Here is a 26682-nt window from a genome sequence, read left to right as displayed (position 1 = left end):
TTCCAACCGCTCTGCTCCGCTTATCAGAGCGGCAGAGGAACGATGACCAGCAATGGGAGTAAACAACGAACGCAAAGCCAATTTGCTTTTTAAGATATAGCTGTCATTAGCCTCCGCGGTGACGGATGTCCTCTGTTCCGGGTGGTTATGCGGACCTCGCCCGCTAAGTGGAAATGCTCGTTTTGCCTATTGTCGATGCGTAGTGACATGAGGGATGCGTTTCATTTTCATTTCATTATACGAAGCCAAGCGTTGTTGCGTCACATCTGAAGTGTGTGGGAGGTAAGCGGAGAAAAAAAGTCCATTCATCCAAATGATGCGCTTGATTTTCAGAGATAAACCCCGAGCAGTGTATGAAGTCGCAGGATAACGAGGAACATTAGCGTGTTAAAAAGCAGTAACAGATGGAGGTCAAGTGGATTTAATGTGATTTCCAGCTTTCCATTTCACGTTTGTGTTGTAAGACACACACAAGTACTTGTAATAATCAGTGATCAACGGAGCGAAGGAGATCTTCTTTGGCAGTGAGCAGAAAATACACTCCACTTTATGAGGACTTTCAAGGGAGCCGTTCAATCCCCCATACGAGTTTTCTTTTTCCTTTATTTACAGTCGAATTGATGGATTTACAGGCCGCAAACAGGCCGCTGACATTTTATCGCCTCCGAACGCTGACTCAGCAAACCTCTTTGTTGCCCACTAACACATCCAGCAGACACGGGGCGACGTTAGCGTTTCATTTGCAGTCTTGTTTGTGTCCACCTGACGAATGCACGTCCAATATTGCAATATTTTTGGCGCTGATTTCGCTCTCCACCGACTCTTGAAGCTAATAGCTGGTTTTTTAGCGGCGTCATGCTAAATCAGCTCGTTGCCAACAGCGTCTGCTGTTTGGTGCTGGGCAGGTATTGTACTGCCCGGGGAGGAAGAAAGAGAGCGAAATACACCCTTAAGTGCTCTGCCATGTAAATGTGTCTCGGTGCTCCTGTGCTATTTGCATGTATTTGAATCAGCGAGCATACATTTGGGGGAAATTGTCCCCTTTCTATGCAAATTAGCCTCATTGCAAAAACAGTCCTATTCATAAAAAATCAGCCACACGCTGTTTCGGTGGAATTATTCACGTCTTCGGAGAGTTGGTGGGAACAATATAAGCGTTGAATGATTTCTTTTTCCTTTTTTCTCCTTTGCTTCAAACCATCTTCTCAAGTCTGACAGCATGTATTTGAAGAAAAAAAAACAAAAAAAAAACCCCAAGGGCACCGGCACACCGGGATGTTAAATCCCAAACACGCTTTTGAATTCCTTTCCCTGAAGTTTTGAGGAATGCCTCCGCAGCCTCTCCCGTAATGGGCGGCAGCTCACTGTCTGATGAATTCACATTTCTTATTCTTTCTGCCGTTGCTGAAAAACGCTGCAAAACTCGAAGCGGCGTGCTAGAGCCGTGATATCATTAGCAGCAATATCTTTCTGTGAATCGGACCTGGAGAGGGGGCCGATAGCGGCTGCGCGTGATGCACAATTCATGGCCTCAATTTTGTATTCGCCTATCAGAGCTTTTTTTTTGTTATTGTTGCTGCAACCAACAACAACCCTCGATGAGGGAGGCGAGAGTGAAGGTGCAGCCCGTAAAAAAACAAACCACAGAGGTGGAACGAGGCTAAAATGCTCTGTTGATCTGACGGGAACTGCAGTTATATGTGATTTTTAGCAGAAGATTGTGAAGAGCAGTTGTAACATGTGCAGCTTCAAATTATTAAAAATTGCAAAGGTAAATCTCGGTAACTCGTATCATGCACTTATTGAACGAGACATGTCACATCTTACATGGGAAATCACTATTAATTGAGCAGATACGTGAACGTCAGACATTATTAATAGTTATTGAACAGTCTCCCCGGTCCATTCTCTCCTTTTCCCTCTTCCACCCTTCCCCCCTCCCCCACCCAGTCAGCCTGTAAATGTCTTTCTATCTGTCCCCTGTCGGTCCGCATTGTATTCTGTGCGATAATGGCAAAATGTCACAATGATAATCTTTCGAGAAAAGCGTCGCATCCAGAGCAACCGAGGTCTCAACCAATCAACAATACACACACGCACGCACGCACACACACATATCCACGCTGTCAACTGTGGCTTCTGCCGGCGTGCCGTTTATTTCCCACGGACACATTACAAAGTAAAAAAAAAAAACAAACAGATAAAAGTGTAGAAACTCAGGCTGCAGGCCGGCGCTGGCTAACTGATTAGCTCAGTAATTGTGGTGGAAATGCCAGTCGGAGGTGGATATAAAAGTGCAAAAGCACATCCAGGAAATACTAATCAGTCTCCTGGCGGTTCTCCCAGGAGGCCGCTGCTGTGAATGCCACTGCCTCCTGCAACAGTGCTTTATGTGTTTGGTTTGTGTTTCTGGGTGTGTGTTGCATATGAGCCCGGCTGTCTGATCCTGTTGGCAAAGAAATCGTTAATATGAGCGGAGCAAATTTTAGGCAGGATTTGTGCTGCACATTAAAATAAATGGCCATTAAAGCAGTGTCAATGTAAGACATGCTTGTCCTCATCTCCCAGCGCGTTCTCCTTCCATTCCAAAAACCTCCTAATTATCACCCTCGTTTTCTTTTTGTTTCGTTCTAAATAACATGCCTCCAGCTCACTCTTTCCTTCTCCCCCTCTTTCTTTCATCCGTTCGTCCTTGCCTCGCCTCCGTTCCTTCCCGTTGCGACGCGTTTCACACCTACAGCGGCTGCAGCCCACGTCCTCCTCACCTGTCACTACGACTGCTCCCATCTGTCTTTTCTCACTTCCGTCCTGCCCTGCGTCCATTTCTCCCGACCTCGTCACACACACTGAGCCGCCGTCTGTCTGCGCGCGGTTTTTGTGGAGGGGAAAAAAAAAGAGCTAAAAGCTGGTTTACTCTGCAGCTCCCTCCATCTCTCTCCGTCTGTGTGTTTGTGTCTCTGTCAAAGCTGTTTGCACTGTGGCAGCATCATTTGATTGTTTACAGGTTTAGTGCTGTCTGCTAGCGTTCAGCTGTGTTTACGGACATGTTCCCCCACAATACAGGATTATTGGGAGTTGCTGTGTGTGTGTGTGTGTGTGTGTGTGTGTGTGCGTGTGTGCGCATCTGACTGGGGAAACTATTTTAAAAACACAAAATAATTTAATAAATTCTTGCCGCTTTATTTCTTCCACTCTTTCATCTGTTCTTCACCTCTGTGCTACTGCGCTTCATTAAAGCAATATCACATTCATACTGAGAGAAATATTAAAATCCAGTATTTCATGTTTTGACGGTGGTGTCGTTTCATCAAATTAAAAAAGTCTTGTGATTGTAATTCAGTCTGACATGATACCCATGATTTTACCACTTTAGTGTGTCTGAGATGTTATCCGTCCTGATCCATCGGATCCACACACTGGTAGAAGAAGTACTCCTTTACTTCAAGTTACTATACGAGGAACTCTCATTTGGAGTTGACTCTGGCGGCCCCTGTGGACGGAGGTGGTATTGTTTCCATGAACCAGAGTCCCTTCAGAAAACTGCTAATTCTACCGCAGCAGGGTGTGGCGGTCTGCTCCAGTCGGTCTTGGTTCTGCTTCCCCCTGCGCCTCTCTTCCCTGCAGCGGGTCCAGCAATACAGGCAGCGTCTCCCAGACAATCATCCCCACCAATCAAACGTATCAGCCCGAATCCAACGACATTTTAAGTCGACACTGATGCGTGCCCACTGGTGTAGCCAGGAAGAAAAGAGTGGAACGGAGCAATGTCGGGCAATGATGAGCGTTTACGACGCGAAGCTCGACAACGCCGTTATAGTCTGGGCCTGCTGGCACCGATAGGCTCGATCATTAGTGCCCCCGTCGCTCCTTTTTTTATGTCACAATGTTAGAAGAGTCTGTCAACTTGAACTAGAGTGGCCAGTTTCAAAGATCTGGACCCTTAAGGAGGACAGGCTAACAACTCACGGACATTTTAAACATGACAAGAGACCCAGGACACAAGCCAGACCTCTGGTTTGAGCTTCACTCATACATCCTATATTATAAATGCGTTTTTAATGTAAGGAGTGGATGTGAAAACAGCTGTCAGATAAATGCAATGTAAATTTTTGTTTTACAATATTGATGCATGTACTTTATTTCCTTCCACCACTGACTCCCCGGCCTCCCTGCCGCGTCTATCAGAGGCCTTTTTGCGTCTCAGGCAGCCTCTAACACACAATTAGTCTTATTTGGGGTCAGGCGAGTACAGAGGATTTTGGTGGTCTGGACTGCAGCATCATTCCTCCTCTGTCTCATCTTCTTAACTCCATCCAGCAGTCTGAGTCACAGCCAGCCCTTTGTGAGCACAGAGCCCTGCCTTCAAGTCACCTGCACTAATCCTCAGGATAAATAAACCATGTGAAGAGCAGCGCAGCCAAACCCCGGCTATTTTCAGCCCATCTATGCTTTATTTTTATTTTTTTCCTCTCTCTCTCTTTCTCTCTCCTCCCTTCTACTTCCTTCGTCCGAAATGTCTTGATAGAAAAGCCCCCCCCGCCCCCCGCCTCCTCTCTCAGGCCGGGGCAAATAGAGCGTGCTGGAGCAGCTTTACTGATCCGTCTAGAAACCAGTTGGAGTCACAGAGAGGCTGTGTGGCTCTCCGCCCCTTTTACAAGGTGAAATAAGATATCTCGGGGGTTTGAGATGAACACATTTTGTTTTGGGTTATGAAAGTGGGAGTTACAGTTAAAGCCCCGAAGAGAATGATGAGGCTATTAGTATGCTAACACAACTGGTGATGTGTTTAAAGCCATTTTCTTTCCCTGTAAAAGCAGAGTTTTGCTTTTTGTGTCAAAACTGTCTTCTTCCATCCTTCCTTCTCCTTTTACCTGCACTTGATGATGCATTAAACCTCCACTTCTTCCTAAAAACCATTCAGTTTCTCCAGTCTTAAAGGGTAGAAATCTATAATATTTATAATTTAGAAGTGTTTCTGCAATACGGGGAAACAAAGGTAAGCGATTAGGAGACAAAACTGAAGATACAAGAAGAAAAGACAGTAAGCGTGTTTCCATCAAACGGTTATTGAATGCATTTTAAATTTGAACATAAAAAAACAATTGAAAGCAAAATTCAGTATTCAGTAGGTGGGGAAGCTGGTGGATCAATTAATAAAGTGTGACTCGGTGCACATAAAAGCTAATAACATTCCTGAAATGAATACATGAATCACACATAAATGTTTAGGACGTTTGATCGTTGCTCTTTCAGTAACGTAATCGTCTTACGGCGTGCACTACGATGCGTCGCGTTACCGTCTCATGAGTGTGAAAGAGTATTTCTGTATGCTGTCACCATGCAAACTGTTAAATCTCCAGGATGAACAGCTGCAGAAGCAAACAGAGATCTTAATAAACAAACAAACGGAGGTTCGGCATTATAACTGGAGCGACGTGGCCGCAGAATCGTAATTTAACATCGGCTCTAAACTGGATGGGTTTAATCTGCGGTGAATGTTCATTAAAGTTCCTGTTTTAAAATACACTCGACGAAAGTTGCACTCCTGCTGCGTTTGGCAGTCTTGCTGCTGACAATTGACTTTTTGTGCGCGGGATTACTTTCCATTATGAGGCCGGAGTACTCACCTGCTGATCGAGGTAATGCGGTTACTCTGCCCCTAAATCAGTCTTTGGAGGCGGTCAGCACTAAATACCCCCTCGATCAGCACTTTGGGGCGAATATTAATTTAATCCTCTAAGTGCGTTCGTATGTTTATTGCAGGGGGAATACATTTAAGAGGCTGTTTGGGTGACTTCCTCCGCACTAATTACTCCACCCCTCACCTCAAGATCTCTTCACCGAGATTCCTTTTTGCTTTGTTTTAACTCTCGGCTCGTGAGCCGGAAAGCGGAAAGGGTTTGGGGGGGGGGATGTCATGGGAGCAAGAAAACAAAGGAAAGGGCATACGCGTAAAGGGAGGGATCTGGAGATAAAGAGAGGAGGGAGAGAGAGGAGAGAGCATGACATGAAAACGTAATGAGGATGGTCATGCCCACGGGGGGCTGATGTGAGGGATGAACCGTGCAGGGGTTGAGATGAAGGAGCATTGCAGCAGACGCAGACAGACAGGAGGGGAGAGAGGGAAAAAAATGGGGGAACACAAATGAGGATAAACACTGTGACCGAGAGGTGACATAACTTTTGCTGGCTCAGCGCGGGGAGGAGGATGCGACAGATTCTGGTGCCAAGATGTGGAGCGCAGCTGTGCTGACCCACGCGCCGCTGGGCATTGTGGGTGGTGGCTGTGCTTCACATCTGTCGCTTCAGGCCACTAAACCCAGAGGAGGCGCACGGCCGCCTGAGTGTATTGCTGCCGGGGGAGAGAAGGGCTGTTTCCACCCCCAGGAGTCTGGTTCTTTTCCAGTTCCCAACACGGCCGGAGCTGTCAGAGAAATCGGAGCTCATCGTCACCCTCTGGGTTGCTTTTTTCGGAGAGCTCGGGTTGCGGCTGAAGACCATGGCTCTGTCTGACTGGAAACCAGACGTGTGAGAGAGCATCACTGGGTTTGTTTCCAATCCCGCACTTCAGTGACAACTTCACATCGCAGAAGTGAAACTGTGTTATGGAGGTGGTGTTAGATGCTTTATTCCACCGCTACAGGGTTCGTGTATGTTTCACATTAATGCTCAACGTACATTTTTAGATCTCCTACCTTTACCTCGCCTACCATTTGGAGCAATCCAAATGTTTAGTCACCTTTTCGCCTTTAATTGCCATCAAAAGTCACTTTTTGTCTGCTGCGTTCAAAACGACAACGCTTTGGGAAATAGAAAGAAGAAAGTATCTTTTATTAATCCCGTTGGGGGAATTATTTTCTGCATTTAAACCCACACTTAGCGATTAAGGAGCAGTGTGCTGCCCTTTCTTGCTCAAGAACACTTCGACCTGCGAACTACGGGGAGACCAGGGATCGAACCGTGAACCTTTCAGTCGCGGGACGTCCGCTCCACCCACTGAAAGTCACAGTTGCCACATTGTTGATGGTGACGTAGTAGAGATACTGGATTTACAACAAACAGGTATTTTTATATCAGGATTCTTAAGTACGTTTACGGCCTCACACCACTTTGTTTCTTCGCAGCACGTCTCACATTTCGCCCCGAAAAAATGAACAAATCTACAAATGCGCATCGCCTTCTCGAGACATGACAGCAGCGACCAGAGCGCAGAAAATATAACACGACTGTCGCGATAGCGCAGCGGCGTGCCGAGAGCTCGCAGACGCACATATCACCCCCGGGTGGAGCTGTCAAGAGCGCGAATTTGACAAACAAAAGAGGGCCGAGCATCAGAGCAAGAGAAGAGGCTCTTTGCTCCGTTCTACTTTGCTCTGGAGTTCACTGGTGAACTGGTTTTCATAAGCACGGTCTCTCCCCCCCGACTGCTTCAGAAATACCTCACGAGTCCAATTAGCAGCGATGATTTTCTGCAAACTGTTGAGGAGCAGAAGGGGAGCGCCGGGTGCTTTCGATGACTCCGTAAAATAACCTCAAAGAGTTTTTCACTTGGGCGGAAGAACACGTTGACGTCACTTGAGCTCGACCGGTTTTCCCTTTTATTGTCTCATGAAATAAAATCAATTATCCGAGTATATAGTGGAAAAGTTATGGGAGGAAAACAACAGCATCAACGATGAAAGAAAGAAACGATTCTGCCTCTCTTGCTTTGAAGCTGTGGTGAGTTGTTTGGGGGATTTCACTTCCTGAGTTCGATGAGAAGATTGCTTCCACCTTCATGTCCGTGAAGCAAATATGAAGCTACAGCCTGTTGCAGCTGGCTAGTTTATTTTTTATAGTTTATCTAAACGCTGAACTGTCTTTTTTTGCAATTTAATTTCTGTACAGCCTAATCAAACACAATACAATGTGTCAATTCGTGAGTTTTAGAGGTAATAGTATTACCTTTGGCCAAAGTCAAGCTAGCTGTTTCCTTGTTTCCAGTCTTTGCGCTAAGCTAAGCTAAAGTCATGTCGGCTAAACAATGAGCTGAAACTCACTTCAAAGCTCCGTGAAGCCGAGCTTGAGATTCAGGACATAATTCCAGCTGTTTCCTTGTTTCCAGCCTTCGCGCTAAGCTAAGCTAAACTCAGCTAAGCTAACATAACTGTCTCTTGGCCGTGGACACAAAGACAGTGGACTTGTGGCTTTAAGGAGTAGTTTGAAGTTGGACACAAGTCCACTGTCTTTGTGTCCAAGGCCAGGAGACAGTTAGCTTAGCTGAGTTTAGCTTAGCTTAGCTTAACCAAAACTATAATTGTCGGTGGGTTAACTTTTACAAACAAGTCACGCGATCCTTTATTGACATGAAAATATTGATTCAGCGCACAGGAAATACACTAAAATATAACTGTTGAGCCACAATTATCAAGCTGTAGCGAGAGACAGAGAGAGAGAGAGAGAGAGAGAGAGAGAGAGAGAGAGAGAGAGAGAGTTCATATGGTAGGGTAATTAAAATAGTAAATACCTTAAGACAATAACCTACTTATGGAAGGCCACTGGGCAATCAGCGCGTTAATCCTGACACTTTCAAATTAATTATGTCCCTCTCATTATGACTGTGTGGTTGCTTGGTAACGAGGCAGTGATTGTGTGCCCGCGTGCGTCTTTTCAGCAGTTATCCGAGCCCCGCGTTATCACCTCTGACACCTTATTATGGACGCCATTGTTTTAATTATACACGCCGGTATCAGCGAGCAGAGATAACTTTATTTTGTGTCGGATGAGTGTTTGAAGACAAAGAGTTCCGCAGTGTGAACGCTGAAAGGAAAGCATAATAATCTGCAAAAAAACGAGAAGGAGAGAGGTGACTGATAGGCCCCCAGCTGTAAAAGGCAATTTCTACCTTTGTAGATGACATGCATATGATAAAAAAAAAGGTTCCTCTCAGACTTGTAGAAGAGCACACGAATGAATCTGGGCAAACGAGAGCCGTCACATTTCACACGTTCTCTTTCCTCACTTCCATCCAGCCTCACTGTCACTGTCCTTTTGAAACTGCTGTTATTCTTTCACCACACACAGTCACAAAGCTAGAATATATATATACAGACAATATATATTCTCAGTGAGACCGGGCGGACTTGTGATTTCACAGGTCAGTGCTTTCTACGATGGAGCCAGGCGGGAAGCGAATGAAGCCAATTAGCCACCGGAGGTGTTTGTGTTTTCCACTTGAACAGGAAGGAAATGTTGGTGCGGCGGCACCGTGTCGGCTGCACAGGTGTTTCTCCTCATTCTGTATTCCCCATTTCATTTCATGATATCTTCGTTGTTGTTCATAGTTGCTGAATTCCTCCAAAGTTGACCCAGAATCTGAATGTGAATGTATTTATGTTGCAGACTTAGTTGTCTCTCTTTATCTTCCACACAAAGGGGAAGATAGCACACTTTTAAGGCAATGATGGCGGTCTGTAAGTTTGGCGGTCGTAACCTTTCATTTTTAGGTCATATTCTCTTATGCAGTTCATTTTCTGGGCTGGGGGGACTTCCAGATTGCCCAAAATAGCAACTCCATTGGTACATGGAGTCTGATGGCCTCATGTCACAGCTGATATAAGTGAAAACACTTGTGTCGGTGTGCAGGGCCTTTAAGTGGTATTAAAAAAAAGAGGATTAGTCAGAAGGTTAACCTTATGGCATCGAGCCCTGTTTTCTGAAAATCCAAATGGTTAATATAGCCATACTAAATTCAGATTATCTCCTCATCCATAAGGTCTATTTCAATAATTTAAAAACGTATACTATACAAAAAACCTTGTGAACATAGATAATATGTTCATATATGTGTTACTGGTATATCTGTTTATGGTACCGCACGGAAAAGGAAAAAAATATATATTTAGCTAAGAAATTATAATTAAAAGTTGTATTTTCTTATCGTAACTATATTTGCTATATTTGAATTTAATATGTAACATATGTTAAGAGTATCTGTGCGAAGTTTAGCTTTGATTGAGGGACGTTAAGTATTTCTTATAATTACCAGTACCTGAACAATCCTGTACATCCCTTTGTTTCAATACCGGCTTATATTCCTTGTCACAGAAGGGACAGGACCATACATCCCATCATGCATTGTGGTACCCTCTGGACCTTCTTTCTGTGAACCACCATACAGCGCAGAACGTACATTACAAAATGTATGGCTTCAAAGAAACCCCCCTCACAGTAATCCTCGAGTGGAGCCCTTTTCATCTTGCTTTTTAGGACGTTTCCGGTTTCCTTTCAGTTGCTCCAGCAGTCGGAGCGGCTCGATGGGAACTCACCGCGGACGCTGAGAACGCGCCGAGAACGTCAACGTGGTTAAAGACGTACGAAGGAGACATTGTGCCATGCCGAGAGGAGTCTCCACGTAGTTTATTCCAGTGGTTCTCAAATGAGGGTAGATTTCAAATATGTATATTTATAATTAGCACCAATTTAAAATTCATTTAAAAATTGTTATTTAATACATATTCAATAAGATAATAAATCATCTAAGAGAGAGAGAGAGAGAGAGAGAGAGAGAGAGAGAGAGAGAGAGAGATCATCCAAGCCTCAGGATTACTGTGCCAGTTTTCATCCTGACGGCTTCATTGGATCCTGATGTTTTCAATAAGAGTTGAAATTAAAAACTTGGCCCTTTTTTTTTTTATTTTTTAAAACATGCAGTTGCGAATTGTCGATACACAGATGCTGCTCCGGAGCGAGCGCTGTGTGCTTCTGCTTTCCCTTTTGATTTGTGCAGCGACGAGCAGGTCGCTCATCAAGTCATCATGTGATTGCATCGTTGTATTTCGCCGATAACGAGGAACGCCATCGCCCTCCAATTGTTGCCTCAGATTATTAGCGGGGGCGCCTCAGACCCGGGCCTCCGCTCTTCCAGACAAGGAAGATGACTGCGTTATCCCCCCATCCACCCCACCCCACCCCACCCCCCCTCTCAGCTCCTGTAGAATACCTTGAACGCATCTTTACTTGCAGAAAATGAACAGGTAAACAGACAGATGGACGTGTCCTCTCGCAATAATCCGTCCTCTCGCAATAATCCGACACCTGCTGTCGGATCTGTGTTTGGGGTCACAGCGGCTGTTTGGCCTCCTCGATACCCACGTTTTTAAGTCACCATGGCAACCTGCAGCCCGCGAGGAGGCTGCACAGACCTGACCCTCAACTTTCACCAGCGCCACTTACACTCGCTGTGTGGAAGCTCAGTGGGATTTCTAAAATGAACCCGTTCCCAGCAAAAAATGGAAGAAAAAAATAAGAAAAACCCAACAGCGGAAAGCTTCTTTTTTTTCATCTACTAACTGATAAGAAAGAAAAAAAAAATGTAATTCCATAAAGTCATTCGAGGGAGAAAAGTCATGAGACATAATTCATAAGAGACAATCGTTTACAGATTCAAATCAATTTCATGTCCATTTGTCACAGATTGTAATGCCTCTGGATAATTGCCTCCCTCTGTCGTTTACTAGTTGTGTGAAATATTGTTTGAAAATCTTTTTTTTTCTTATTTTCAGCAGCTTCCAATTATTTTTTGAACGTTTCGCAAATGGCCTCAGATAGTTCTGCCATTTCAATTTGCACTCACTCTTTCACATGTTTCTTTCTGTTTTTTTCTTTCTCTCACTCCTTGTCTTGTTAGGGAGGAAAACAAACTGTATCACGACAATGTGGTAAACAAGTTGCAGCACCCAGAGCCCGCTGTTCTTCTGGCACATTGCGGTGACTTTTGACTCTTTGTGACTCATGAGTGCACTGATTGTGTCCACTTCTCTTGGCACATTCGGCCTTTCAGCTGCTGTCAATCAAACGTCAAACACAGACACGCCCACTCCAGCCAACTCAGACGAAAAAAATCTGTATTTAAAGATATTTTTTATTTTTTTTTGTATTATATAAAGGAATGCATTATGTATTATCGACACATAACAAACATGTCGAACATGGATGAATGGACGTAGCCGGACTGAAAGTGTTGTGTCGTACGTGTTGTTGTTGGTGTCGTCGCCTGCTGTTTTTTTCTTTCAGGACACAGCGGGGGAAACTGTTTCACCTGAGTGTTTATTCCAGCCCAAACACACACAGACACGCATCCATCTAACCAAAGCAGAGAAACAAACACAGCGTGAGGCAATAAAACACAGATTGATTCCTTGTAACACAATGCACAACACAAAATTGAACGGCTGAACGAACCATAGCTCAATCCTCCTGAAAGTGAAGCATTTTTTCTTTTTGCTTTCAGTCTCTCCAAATAGAATTAGTAATAAATGAAATGTAAGCTATGGATTCATCTTTAAAAAAGAAGAAATAATCATCCGACTTCTTTTAACACTTATCTTCTAATATATTTTTACTGCCGTCTGGGCTTTTGTGTAAAACATGAAAAGGTCTTTAACACATCTCTGCTCATCAATAGAGGACTCATAAGAGTCGCTCGTAAAGTTATATGCTGTTTAATGATCGCTGGCTGCAACCGCGGTAATGTTTTAATAAAAATGATGCAGTCGAGCTTAACAGAATTTCTGCTTTGAGGCGCTTTGCAAACACAAACATTGCATACTCACTTTTAACTTAATAGCGACCTTGTTAGTAAACCGCTGCTTACACACTCAACAGTTACAGAGAAACACAGTATTTTCCACCAGATGAACGTCAGTAAGTGGATTCTCTTTTAGTTTTTGGCTCCACAAACCTCCTGAGGGAAACGTTTGCACATTAAGCTCCTAAATGCTCCGCTATGTTCACCAGCTAGCTGCTAACTTTGTCTGGCTGCTGTTTGGTGTTGAACAGGTGGCGTTCAGCGGGAGTTTTTGGCACTTGAACGCGATGAGAACGGACAGCTGAAACTGTATGTACAGCTGACGGGAACTCTGTTCACCGCCACGAGGACTGTGGATCAGAGAGCGGGCCACGTCCATGTGTCCTTGGGCAAGACACTTAACCCCAAAATGACTCCCGTAGCTGTCCCGACGATGTGTGAATGTTAGTTAGTCTTAATGGACAATTATTGAGGTGGTCTCCTCCACAGTGTCACGTTACTTTCCCCATTGTAGTGAAAACAATGAATGTTGAGGCTTCGACGCATTTTTCATTAATTGAATTATACTCTGAAGTTGTTCAAATCAATTTGGCGTTGTGGCTTTCGCCAACTGTTGTATATTACACAGGATTCGTGGTATTTAGTTCTGCACGTTGACCTTTGTGTGTCCTGTCTGCTATCTCGCCTCCCAGCTTGAAGCTTCCCTTGTTGTCGCTTTGAGATCGGCCAGGTAGTGACGGCGTGAAGGCCGCGCGTTCGGGGTGTCTGAGTCGCTTACATGCACCATCTGCGAGATGAATTAAGTCTCTCGGTGTTCAGCAACGGCATGTGACAGGCTGGGAAATCTAAAGCCTCAGCGGATTCCTCTCAGCGGAGTGTGAAATTTGTCACATGGAGGAGGTTCACTACGGGGGAAAAGAGCCGCAGGGCCTTTTTTTTCCCCCCTTGACAGTTTTCCCGCCCTCTAAACTGCACCAAAAAAAAAAAAAAAAGTGACAGCAGTCTCGTAAATGAATGCATTAATTAATCGAGGTTGGTCCCACCTTTTGCTGCGTGGTATTTTGGGAAGAGCAAAAATGAAAGTGATGCAAGAGGGGCTTGTTAGCTGCAGAGAGACGCAGAGAGGTGCTCCTCTCCAGCAGCACCCTTATCTGTCTTTTGGTGTTTCCGCACTAATGAGGGTGACGGCTCCTTCTCCGCTGTCGGGACGCCGTCCCCGCTGATCAAACTGGCTGCTAAGCAAGAGCTCGGGGGCTGCGGCGACTCTTCCTGTCCGGTTTCCAACCAGGGGGGGGGGGCGATCTCCTGTACGAGCTCATCCCCCTGAGGAGCTCAAGTACGTTATTACAGCCACTCAGATGTTGAATCACGGAGCTGTTCCTGAAATACATCTACGAGTGCTCTATTGTGCAACTGAGCTGTAAGTGTGTGTGTGTGCGCGTGTGTGTGTGTGTGTGTGCGTGTGTGTGTGTGTGTGTGTTTACGAGGCTTGTCCTGAAAGGAATGGAGTCGTACTGTATGTCACGCATCATCTCCATTGTGCATCCCTGCATGTGGTTGGTGTTACTCTGACATATTACCATATGTCTCTGCGTACTTACGGTCTTCATCTCGCCTTAGAACATGCTGTGTTTTATTTATTTATGTGGCTTTCCCCTCCCCCCCACCCCCCTTCCCCGGAAGCCGTCTGGCTGCTGCACAGCATTTCCTTTTGTCGAGCTCTCCCAGCACACATTACACATTACACTGCCACCTCAGCACCGCTGTGAGGAAAAGGGGGTCGGGGCGTCTGTCAAGCGGACTTGACTTAACTTAGGGGAAAGAAAAAGAAGGAAAAAAAGTCATTAAAAGTAACTTTAGGCATGATACACAATTTAATTAAGCCAGTAAAGTCGATATCGATTTCAGTCAGCGTAAATTATGAGAAAAGTCCGGATGAATGTGCAAAGTGAAACATGCAATTTGGAAAACCTTCTGGGGCCATTAGAGAGTTCAAGGTGTCAGGTGAAATGACAGCCACTTGGCTTTCCTAAATTAATTTCGCTCCACCCTGCGGGAAGGTGATTACGTCTCATTAGCATGTATTGCATATTATTAGACATGCACTAAGGAGACATCCGCTCCAATTTAAATATTCAAATGGCCACACGTATTGGTGACAGACAGACTGACATTTACACACACACAAACATCTACCCGTGGTAGGCCCGAAATATTTCATCAACCACGTATTACAGCTAATAATGTGTCATTCACAGATGACCTTTTTGTCTCCGGCTCTGCAGCCAGACGGACATGCGATCATCTGTCTGCAGAGATTAATCCAAACTCACCTGGAACGACCCGAGCCGTCGTTATAGTCTCACGGAGATTATTTATCGTTATATCATCCATCTGGGCTGTGCTGGAGATTTAGTGTGCAACAGATGAGATTGTGATAAACAATACACACATGTTGAAATACGCAGAATGTATTTGTCCCAAAACGTGCGACAGAAGCATAGAAATTGTTTCAGCCCTAGTTTATTTGACCTAATCATTGCTGTTCGAAAGTCTCACCCAGTCGATGGTTTTTATGGACTGTGGCTCGAGGGAGAGAGAGGAGTTGTCGAGGTTTCCTTAAGCGATGCGCTGAACACCGAGTCGTTGCTGAGTGTATGATGCAATTGGAATATTTAATTAGTTTCTCAAAGTTTGGAACACACGTCCATATTTGTCGGGTCATGTGAGCTGACTGCATCCACCGCAGGTGTACTGAAAATGATATTCGGCAGAAAGACACACAGTATGGTGAAATGTAAGCACACTGACTCATTAGTGCGATGATGAAGTTATCTATTTGCATTCTTCACAAACTGTATAATGAATATGATTTATCGGGAATATAATTAGCTCGTTTGCAAGAAAACTGGAGAGAAAAAACTTAGCCTTTCAAGTCTGATTGGACTCAGAGGTCAAAATGACAACACTAATGTGTCTATTTGACTGTCTTTTACATTCGTTTTTATTTTTTATTTAGGTTTTCTTTTGGTAACTTCGAACCTAGTTCTAGCTTTTTTTTGTCATAGTTTTACTCAACACTGCTGAAGAGAGCATCCTGACGGGGGGACAGCACAAAGTGGTTTGGGACCTTGAGGCGCTGCAGTGGGTGGCGCGGTCACATTACAGGATGTAATTCTCCGGGCCACTAGCGACCCCAACAGTGACCTCTTGGAGGCGAGCTCAGAGGAGACGAGGACACGTTCCTTCCCCTCAGACTGTCAGACACCTTTACGTCGACCTTCATCAGAGACTTTGTGCTCAGCCACAGCGTCACGTCTGCTTTATGAGAAGCCTCAAACTCATGTTATCGTCTCTCTTTTTTCATCTACTGCATTGTTTTTGCATCACACGTGCATATTCTCTTTTGCACAATCGAGACTTTGCACTTGACACATACAGATTTAATCCCAGTTAACCCTGCCGTCTGCACACTTTAAGTGCCCTCAGCTGTAGTACGGGCCTGACTGGGCCCGGGGCTGTTTATCCCACGATGTTTACTCAGCTGTGCGTGACGAGAAGCCGGCTGCACGCCGGAGTTATGAGGCTGCGACTGTAGCCGCCGCTGTAATGGCCTCTCTGCCGAGCGTGGGGTTTCTTCTGCACACGACTGGCACAAGCAGGCGGGCCGGGCAGGAGATTTGTAGGCGACTGAGGAGGATTGAGACATGCAGAGGAGGTTGGCACGAGGGATGGAGAGAGAGAGAGAGAGAAAGAGAGAGAGAAAGAGAGGGAGAGAGGCAAAGGAAGGAAGGGAAGGCTGTGATGATGCTGAGATTAATGATACATGTCACAATTTGCAAGCAGTGCAAGAACTTTCAAACTGCCATCGAGCTATTTTACTTTATATAATCATATCGCTAAAAAAAGTACCGTACGACTGCGTCCCATGAGTGGCTGATAGTGGAGGATGTCTCGGCCCTCCGACGCAGCCGTTTACCATCTCACTTCTACTCTACTGTTGGTCACTTGGGAGAGAACAAGAGAGGAGGCTGATGACTTGCGAGAGCCTCTGTCGAAAAGCTCTGAATGGATGTGAACTGACAATTCCAAGACATTTACGTCGCTCCATCCAAATTCACAAGACCGTTTCCATTATTCACAGAGAGGCTCCCGCAGTTTTTCAGTTGCATTTCAAGTTGCTTTTGACCAGAAATGCCTCTCTCTCTTTCTCTCTCTCTCGCTCTGGAAAGGCAAGGTGGGAGGAATGGCAGGAACTTTCCCTCAGGGCGTTATTTCCTCTCAGCGGGTGCTGCCATACTGCAGGTCCATCCACCACAGAGACCAGGGATTGCATTAAAACCAACAATTAGTTGTCCCCAGAGACAGATAGCGAACCCGCAGGCGCCGCTGCCTCCGCTTGATCAGCCGTTATGTTGTTTTGTTGTGACTTTCCCCCGTTTTTTCCCTCGGGAAAAAAGTTTCGCTTTAATTCTCTACTGATTTGGATCCCAGTGTGCCTCATCCATCACAACGAGTTTAAGCGTCGGTGCTATAGTTAGTGCTGATTAATCATTTTCATCCCATTGTTTGGGCTGTAAAATGCCAAAACGAGTGGAAAAAGTATCGTCGAGGTTTCTCAGAGTCGAAGGTGACATCTTCAAACTGTCTAACACCAAAATATGTTGATTTTATGGTAATGGACTAACTCATTTATCGACTAATTGTTTTACCCCTAAATGTGTTGAAAGTTGACTTTCTTCATAAATAATTTACTAACTCTGTGTGAAGAGTTATAGTCCACCATATCCGCAGTAATGTATGTTTGCTGCAGTAACTTTATCCCCTCTAACTCTCTTCTAACTAGCCTTCGTGACTTTAATAGTCAGGCAACTTCTACTGTTAAAGTGGAAGACACATACGCTCGATACAGTTGTGGAAGTTTACTAATTAAATTCACTCAAGCACTGAAACCTTTTCAGGTAATTGCATTTATATGTTTTGCTGTTTTAAACTTGAAAAACACCGTATGTTTTAGTCCACTGCACCACTGATTACTTTGTCAGATGTACGTAAAATGCATTTGTTAAATGTTCATTTTCTTTGCTTCTGATTGAATGTCTAGTTTGGGACACCTTCATGTTTCAGATGTATGAGATATCTATCATAATGTCTATCATAATTTTTCTGCAGAATGAGTACTTTTACTTGCAATATTTAGAGTACCTTTTGCTGGTTGTATATGTACATGGACTCAGGTAAAGGATGTAAATACTTTCATCCATACGTGCTAAACACAACCTCTCTCCCTCTTCTCTTGAGGGCTTATCTTAAATTCCCTTTGTCATGCTGTGATTGGTCAGCACAGCCTTGATGTTCAGATCGAGGCCGTTCGCCGAGGCATACACACACTTCCATTTTTCTTCATAGGATATTCTCCCCGCTCTCCTGGGGTGCCCCTCGCCCGGCGTTATGATGTTATCGTCTCTGAAGGTGATAGGTACTGAGAGCTCGGACGCTGACTGAGAATAGTACGAGCGATGAGGAGGAGGACTGTCTCTACTGGCCTGTGAAATATTCATCAAGTGAAGCCAGGGCGGGTGGGGAAGTGCGGCAGGAGTCCACAGGGGAAAGAACATCACAGCTCGGGAGACACAAGGGAGGGAAGAGTGATGCCGACCGGGAAGGAAGGAAGGAAGGGAATGTAGTGTAGGAGGGGAGGAAACATTTCTTTATTGTGTGGGGGGGACTTGGGGGTGGAAATCCCAAATATGATAGATATAAAATCCCCTCACAGCAGCGGAGGAGGTTCTTTATGATGTTTCATCTATCAAGCAGCAGGTAAAATAGGACAGAGACGGATGATGGTTTCCTTGAAGTATTGAATTCTGACGTTTAAACTGATTTCTGATTCATTTTCCTCGAGCACTGAAGAGGTTCAGCTAACAGCTTCTGTCTGCTGGTTCCTCCTCTGTGGTCAGTCACCTCAGGTGTTCCTCTGCACCGTTCAGGCGATCGCTACGCGGTGCCGAACCCGCGGCCCGCAGCACCCCGAGGTGTCATCCAACAGTCAATGCTTCAGGATGGCATGGTCTTGATTTGCATGATCAATGCTCACTCATTATGTTGACTTTGACCTCCAGAAGAAATACAATCTTTACACTTCTGCCAAATTCTGGTTGAATATTCAAAGGGTAAATTAGCTGTGGAGACAAAAGCCTGATATTATTCCTGAAAATAATCAGCAACAAAAACAGTATTTAGATGGTTTTGTTAAAAACTAGTCTAGGAAATGTCCATGCGTTTTGTCTTTTAGTCAATTAGTGGTGTTGCTATTCCTGCAATTTTGTACAGGCGTCAAATGTCTCAAGAAATAGATATTATTATTACATCCTGAGGGGAACATCTGTATGAAATTTCGCTGCAATAAATCCAGTCGCTGACATTTAAATACAGAAATGTGCTTCTATAGAGGAAAAGTCACTGCGCTTCATCCTCTGGGGACCATGAATGCCTGTGCATAATTGTATTGGCAATCCATCCAATAGTTGACCTATTTCAGTCTGGACCAAAGTGGCTCAACAGACTGACATCCAACCTTGCAGCTATGTCGCTAATGAGGCTGAAAAAACAAAGCATATCAAATATAGATATGAAGCATTCACTTTGAAACTACAGGTTCATCCATTCACCCATTCAGTCATTCATTCCTGCAGCTGTTGTCTCTGTCGTGTTTCGTCAGTGGAGAAAGAGACTTTGGTTTCTGTACGAAGCCTTTTAGGGATCTCTATCCCTGCGGTTCACTTCTACCTTTTCTATTTTTGACTTCTTTATTTTGACCATCAGTGACTCAGGGTCTGATTCCATGTTCAGGGCATCATTATTACACACACACACGCACGCGCGCGCACACACACGCACACACACATTCCTCTGTGCCTCTGGCTTTCAATTCCCTGCCTAGTTTATTTTCTCTGTGGAGAGAAAAGACTGTTTATTAGCGTGGTGAGTAAGCTATTCATTTTAGAACCAAACAGAGGGGGGGGGGAGGTGTTTGGCTCATGAGGATTTTATTCCTGAATTATTTGTATCTTTGTGCTGCAAACTTTAGTGATCTGACGCCAAGCTCCCCCATCGCGAGCAGGGTAGACTGTAATTAGTCATCAGTCTACGCTGGCGCTTGTAGCTCTGCTGCTTTCCTTTGGTTCTTAGCGCTCATCAGCAGACTGTCTGAACAATCAGTTGTTTTGTTGTTTCTTGTTCCAGTCGGCTGGATTGTCTACGACATTTCGTACAAACATTCGTGCTTTCCCCAGGCGATGTATCTTATTAATTTTGGTGATCTCCTGACCTCCGCTGTATTGCCATCATAAGATTGACATTTTCTGGTTTCCAGTGAAATACCTTTTTATTGTAGGACCGATCTCCTCTCCAGGTATCTAGATGATGATATATCTCACGATTGTCATGAAATATGGTCCGGATATCAAAAAAGTAGATGTTTATATTAAATAAATACTCAATTACCCGAACCGGTTTAGCAGGTAACAAGAGATTAATGAATAACAAACACATGGACAGAAGACTAGAACTTCAAAAACCTGCAGAACTTAACTTTTAAGGCCTCTGCTGTACTTTGTGTTTAGTGATCATTATCAAAACTTATGTTATCCTGCAAGCTTAGATGGTGACCATGGTAAACAGTATACTTGTTAAAACATTGTATAAATTCTATTAGGGCTGTACTTTGTGTTTAGTGATCATAATCATGCAAGCTTAGATGGTGACCATGATAAACAGCATACTTGTATTATTATAAATTATATTAGCGTTGTGATAGTGAGCGTTTTAGCATGCCGATGTTCATCCTTTCTAAACGCAGCCTCGCAGCGCTGCTGGCGTGGCCGTCCACTGTTAAGTCTTATTAATATGAATCCCTTCATTTATTTCCGTAAAGTTTATTCATGTATGAAGGCACCCAGTTTTTCCAGGTCAACTGAAAATCCTCGTCGGGTATAAAGAGTCAAAAATTATACAAGCTGCACAATAAGATGCAAAAAAAAAAAAAAAACAATGTGGATGTGTTTTAGTGCCGGTCATCGGGGGCCGTTGGCTGCTCGCTGTTGCATTTAAACAGCATTTTTTCCAAGAGAAGCATACAGCATAAAAACAGTAAAAGTGTTGGCACTTAACAGGGAGACGGCTTTACAATCTTTCAAAACGTCCCCGTGAAACAACAGAGCACTAATGGATTGAACTTCCCCGGCTGAGACGTCTTTTAGCCGCTCACAGATTCGGCTAAATGGACGAGAACGCGCGTGTATTTGTGGTTCAGGGATTCTTTCACAAACCTGACATGGCTCTGAAAACAGATATGTATAATTATGTGCATAATGATTAATTACAGCGGCGCTCTGGTGAGTGCTTTTCAATACATGGAAAATTGTGTCTGAGTGACAGCTTTATTGATCACAGAGCTCTGGAGATTATACTCTCTCTTTTTTCTTTTTTTTTAAACTTGCAGTCAGTAAGTCATTTATTAAATTCTGTGGGAAATGAGGATTGATTTTTCTGAAGTATACCTTCACAGTAAAACAGTGATAAAAGCATCAGCGGGTCACAATTAACAAGCTAACTCAATCTTTTGGTCACGTGTCTCTTCCTTCTTCTGCTGCAGAAAGCCACATGTTTTCACATGTCCATCATTTATTAACTCCTCATAACAAGCAGAACAATGCGTTCTGTGCATTATACATGTTTGATGTTTTCCTTCTTCTCTGTCACATCAGATATTCAACAAGAGGCAACTGTTAGCCGACATCACCTCACGTCAGCTTATCAATCGAGACGCCGGTGAACATCATGCTCCCGTCATACACCATGGTTTTTTACATTTATGTAATGCTTTATGTATTCATGAAGTACAGCAAGTGCAGCCGCTGTGTGATCTGACACATTTATGCTTTCATTTGTGGAGAAAGGGAAGAGCCTCTCTGACAGCTGGGTTAGTTCTTACAGATGTGTATAATGAGGCAGCAGAGTTCAGCGGATTAATAAGTGTGAGTGAACGTGTGCAGTGAAGGCCACCGGCAGCAGGTTGATGAAAGAAGTCAGCAGACGAAGGAATGGAGAGTTTCAACGAGACGCTGATGATCGCCGGCCACGCTAGCTGCGTATGTGATGACGATGCCGCGAGGCTGTCCAGACTAAACTATCTCAACAACTATAAAAGGGATTGCCATAAATCATGAGGATGAATCCTCAAGACTCGTTGTGTCCTGACTTGCTGCAGCCTCATAGCTTTGGCGCTACTTTAGGTTTAATATTACAAATGTTAGCATGCTAAGCTAAGATGGGGATATTGGTGAGCATTACCCTCAAACATTAGATGTTAGCATTTAGCTAAAGCAGGTTAAATAATGGTTATCTGCACCAACAAAACTATCTCGGTCATATCAGCTATTCAACAAGAGGCAGGTCAAAACATTTTTGGGCGGCTGTAGCTCATGGAGAGAGCGGTCGTCCTGAAACCACAAGCTAGCCGGTTTGATCGCTGGTCTTCCCATAGTTCGCGTGTCGGAGTGTCCTCGAGCAAGACACTGAACCAACGATTGCTCTCTGAGCGCCTCACGGCAGCACACTGCTCCTTGATTGCTATGGTAACGGTAAAATACAGAGATCAATTTCCCCAAGGGGATTAATAAAGGATCATTTCTTCTTCTTTAAAAAAGTGTTTAAAGTTTGTTTGAAAGGCTTCACTCGCAGTCTGGGCGAAAAACTGGTCATCATAAGAGATGGGGGGGAGAACATTTGCGTAACAAATGGAAAAAAATAGAGCTCGTCGGAGCACTTTAAAACCCTTTCTCACCTCCTGGCATCCTATGTGTGAAGCGTGTGTGTGTGTGTGTGTGTGTGTGTGTGTGTGTGTGTGTGTGTGTGTGTATGTGTTTGTTGGGTAACCTTGCAAACATCTAGCTCATAAATCCTGTTCATGTGAAAAACAGACATTCCCTCTGAAAGAAAAGCTGACAAACACCTCCAGGTTTGTCTGTGTTTTTGTGTGTGTGTTTGCGTGTGTATGTGTGCACACTATTGTCTGTTGCTCGCCGTGCGCTCCCCTCGGGTTGCTGTCTGTCTCCGACAGCTAGCCGTCGCTAACTGACTGCATGATAAGGCTGAAATGTTCAAATGGCCAGTGGCGGGGCCCAAACTCTTTCTCTGCAATTACTTGGTTGGTTTGTTCTTTCTAATCTTAGATATGTCATTCTGTCCCATAACGCTGAACAATAGTCTGCTCCGAGCGCTAGCAGCTAACTCCCCCTTCCCTCTCTTTCTGTCCCTTTCACTTTACGTCCCTGCTCTCTGTTCCTCCCGACTCTCCCACTCTCTCCCTTCTTCTCCCTTCATGGATTATGTGACTCACACCACACTAAACGCTCTGGTGAAAGATTCACTCTTTGCCCAGCTCAATATTCATCCGTCTATTTACTACCATGCACGTGGGCTACTCACACAGCTTTCCATCTCACATCTCGGCTTTCCTTAAAAAAAAAAAAAAAGGAAAGGAAGGCCGCATCCTTACTGGCCGGGATGCTTTGTCTCCATGGTAACATCAGGTTCATTATAAAGTGCCATAAAGAACATGATGGGGAATGTTAAATCCCCCGTGTGCGAGTCTACATCACCTCTCTGGCTTGATTGCGTAACCCACAAACCTCTCAGGAGGACTTCCTTTAATCACTTCCCTATAATCTCTCTCCTTTACTCCGCCGCTTTTTTTTTTCTCTCTTCCTGTGACACACGTCCTCCTTTTCGCACACACTATCTCTGTTGCGCACACACACACACACACACACACACACACACACACACACACACACACACACACAAAACACAGAAATAGTCAAACACTGCCCCCTAGTGGACAAAGCATTGGTACGAATCCTTTTGAAGTTTTGCAGAGCTAATGAAAAGAAATCTCTCTCTCTCTCTCTCTCTCTCTCTCTCTCTCTCTCTCTCTCTCTCTCTCTCTCTCTCTCTCTCTCTCTCTCTCTCTCTCTCTCTCTCTCTCTCTCTCCTCCCTCCCTCCCTCCCAGGTCTTCACTCGCTACGGGAAGTGTTACACCTTTAACGCCGGCGGTGATGGACGCACTCCTCTCTTCACCACTAAGGGAGGAATGGGCAACGGACTGGAGCTCATGCTGGACATCCAGCAGGACGAGTACCTGCCCATCTGGGGGGAAACAGGTGAGGCGAGTGGGCGGGTCTCAATACCTGAGAGAGTGACACTCTGCAGTGGGAGAAGAAGTATTCAGATCTTCGACCTGAGTGAAAGTACGCACTGGACTACAAAGTAAAAGCCCTGCAGTCCAAACCTTGCAAAATGCACTGCAAGTATCAAAAGTACTCATTGTGCTGTAAAATGTTCACGGTCAGCATTTTACTATTATACATGATGAATATTACTGATGCAGTAATGTTTATGTTGCACTTTAGTGCTGGAGGTGTTTACAGTCGTGCATGGTCACATGCTGCTAGAACCATGTTTCTAGACAGTAAATATATATTCCATGAGCCCAGAACAACTGCCCAGTTTTGTGATGATGCAATTTTCAGGTGATACATTAAGGTTGTTTTTTTAAATATTTTGTTTTATTAAGAAAGAGAATTTTCTCAACCTATAAAGAAACATTTTAAACACATCTGGAGCTCTGTATTAGGAAGGCCATGAAAAGAAACTATAGCACAGTAAAAAAAAAAAAGACACTATTTGCCTCTGAGGTATAGTTTAAAGTATAATAATGCAATAAATACTCAAGTAAATTACAATAACCTACATGTGTAGTACTTTAGTACACAAATGTAGGCACATTGCAGCAGAGACAAAACTCTGGATTTATTGGTTAAACACATTTTCACTCTTCTCATTTCTGCAGATGAGACTTCATTTGAAGCAGGGGTCAAAGTTCAGATCCACAGTCAGGACGAGCCGTCCTTCATTGACCAGCTCGGGTTCGGAGTGGCGCCCGGCTTCCAGACTTTTGTTTCCTGTCAGGAGCAGAGGGTATGATCTGATCATCACGTGGCGTTGCGTGATCATGTGACTGCTGGTGTTTCTCGACCAGTTGTGATACACCAGAATACCTTTAAAGTCATTGTATTCTATATCACTTGTCAGATATATAGAATACAACTAGATGTTGCTGTTTTATTCCTGTATCTTATATCCTGCATTCTTTTTGATTCATAGATGTTTGTTCTTTATTTGCTTTGATTTACATTTAAGCCCCTATACATTTAGTATACTTTGTACTTGATCTTCTACAGTAAATACTACCTAAAAGTGTCAGTAATAGTATTTGTAGCTGCTTGTGTATAATGAGTGATGTCTGTTTGTTGCAGTTGATATATCTTCCTCCTCCCTGGGGAGACTGTAAAGTGACAGCGATGGATTCAGACTTCTTCGACACGTACAGCATCACGGCCTGTCGCATTGACTGCGAAACTCGCTACCTGGTGGACAACTGCAACTGTCGCATGGTGCACATGCCTGGTAGGATATATCTACCTCCCACCAGTCACTAAACATAGCACCGCTTACCGACTGTGTGTTATAAAGGAGTCAAAACGACTGCTCTGTGAATGTGTGTCGCTCTCTCTGACTGCAGGCGATGCTCCCTACTGCACCCCCGAGCTGTACAAAGAATGTGCTGACCCAGCTCTTGGTGAGAGAAAAAAAGGCTTCGTCCACGTCTGGTCTGAATCTTTACGCAACAGATACAAAGCGCACACACACACGCACACAATCCCATGACATTTTAAAGTCAGGGCAGCGTTGATCTGTTGGAAAAGGTCAGACAGATCTCTGCTCCTCTTCTCTGCAGACTTCCTGGTGGAGAGAGACAATGATTTCTGTGTGTGTGAGACGCCGTGCAACATGACCAGATACAGCAAAGAGCTGTCCTTCGTCAAGATCCCCAGCAAGGCCTCTGCCAAATATCTGGCGAAGAAATACAACAAGTCCGAGCAGTATATTAAGTAAGTGTCCATCGGCTATTTTGTGAAATGCAAACACTGTACAGAAAGTGATTTATCACGTACATTGATTTTTAGTGCACACATTTCCCAATTACACTGCATTATTTCTGCAGTGTTCAAATATTCAAACAAGATATGTTTTGCTTTAGAGGAGGAAAAAAGAACCAGATAGGAAGAAAATCACATACATAATTAGATTATATTTGATTCATATTTTTCCTTAAAGACGAAACAAACCAAAAAATGCAAATGTACTGCAAAAAAAGAAAAGATACATATCAATAATATAATAAGAGCAAATTAATAATGTAATACTTTACTCACAGCAGTCTATGAATATTACATAAATGGTTTCACTAGAATGTTGTGTAATAAGTATGTACAAGGATCATTTGTGAAATTAAAACTTCTCATATGAAGACATATTTTACAAAATGATCATTTGCAATCTGTTTCACTCACCAGCCTCCTTGTAAAGCTTCTCACAGGAGGGGTTATAATATGTTAATGTGTTATAAGCTTTTAATTAAATGCCTATAATATATTGAATAGTGTGACTCAGAGTAAAGTGTTGCCTTAAGTGGAATAATAATGTTTTGACTCTCTTTCTTTTCTCCACAGAGAGAATATTATGGTGTTAGACATCTTCTTTGAGGCTCTCAACTATGAAACTATTGAGCAGAAGAAGGCTTATGAAGTGGCCGGGCTTTTAGGTACATTAGTTTTATTGTATACGAGCCGTAGACGAGCTTTCTCTCTTTACGGTCAATGATGTTTTTTCATCAGTCTGAATCGTATCATTCCAGGTGATATCGGTGGCCAGATGGGGCTTTTTATCGGAGCGAGCATACTCAGCATCCTGGAACTATTTGACTACCTTTATGAGGTGAGAAGTGATTAGATGGATGAATAATCCTGCTGCACGTAAATATTACCAGACCATTGAGGTCTTTTTTTCCCCCGGGAATGTGAAGGTTTTAGCATCCTTCGGGGAGCCAAAATGTATACAATTGCATTTCAAAAGCAGATTCCACTAAACTCATGTTACATTTTTGTCACGGAAAGCACTGAGTGTGAGGACCCAAACAGTTTAAAGT

At 44.0% G+C, this 26682-nt stretch overlaps 1 protein-coding gene across 2 annotated transcripts in view; it reads left to right on the top strand.

Annotated features, from left to right (window-relative positions):
• LOC137800728 (acid-sensing ion channel 1B-like) overlaps window positions 1-26682 on the top strand; it is a 46502-nt gene that overhangs the window by 15970 nt on the left and 3850 nt on the right. The window contains exons 1-8 of one of the 2 annotated variants that reach the window (XM_068598049.1): window positions 23142-23153; window positions 23644-23794; window positions 24484-24611; window positions 24950-25100; window positions 25216-25272; window positions 25432-25585; window positions 26207-26298; window positions 26392-26471. In XM_068598049.1, the coding sequence (XP_068454150.1) occupies window positions 23151-23153; window positions 23644-23794; window positions 24484-24611; window positions 24950-25100; window positions 25216-25272; window positions 25432-25585; window positions 26207-26298; window positions 26392-26471 (816 nt within the window). In that variant the 5' untranslated portion in view covers window positions 23142-23150. Of the gene's footprint in view, window positions 1-23141; window positions 23154-23643; window positions 23795-24483; window positions 24612-24949; window positions 25101-25215; window positions 25273-25431; window positions 25586-26206; window positions 26299-26391; window positions 26472-26682 lie in introns of those variants that run through there. The other variant, XM_068598048.1, reaches the window with a different exon arrangement.

Source organism: Clinocottus analis, unplaced genomic scaffold (genome assembly GCF_023055335.1).
Source record: "Clinocottus analis isolate CAN_PGR_092001 unplaced genomic scaffold, fCliAna1.0.p SCAF_4, whole genome shotgun sequence".
In the NCBI taxonomy this organism is placed as follows: Eukaryota; Metazoa; Chordata; class Actinopteri; order Perciformes; family Cottidae; genus Clinocottus; species Clinocottus analis.
The sequence above is the reverse complement of the archived record's forward strand: the minus strand, read 5'-3'. Positions and strand labels throughout refer to the sequence as shown.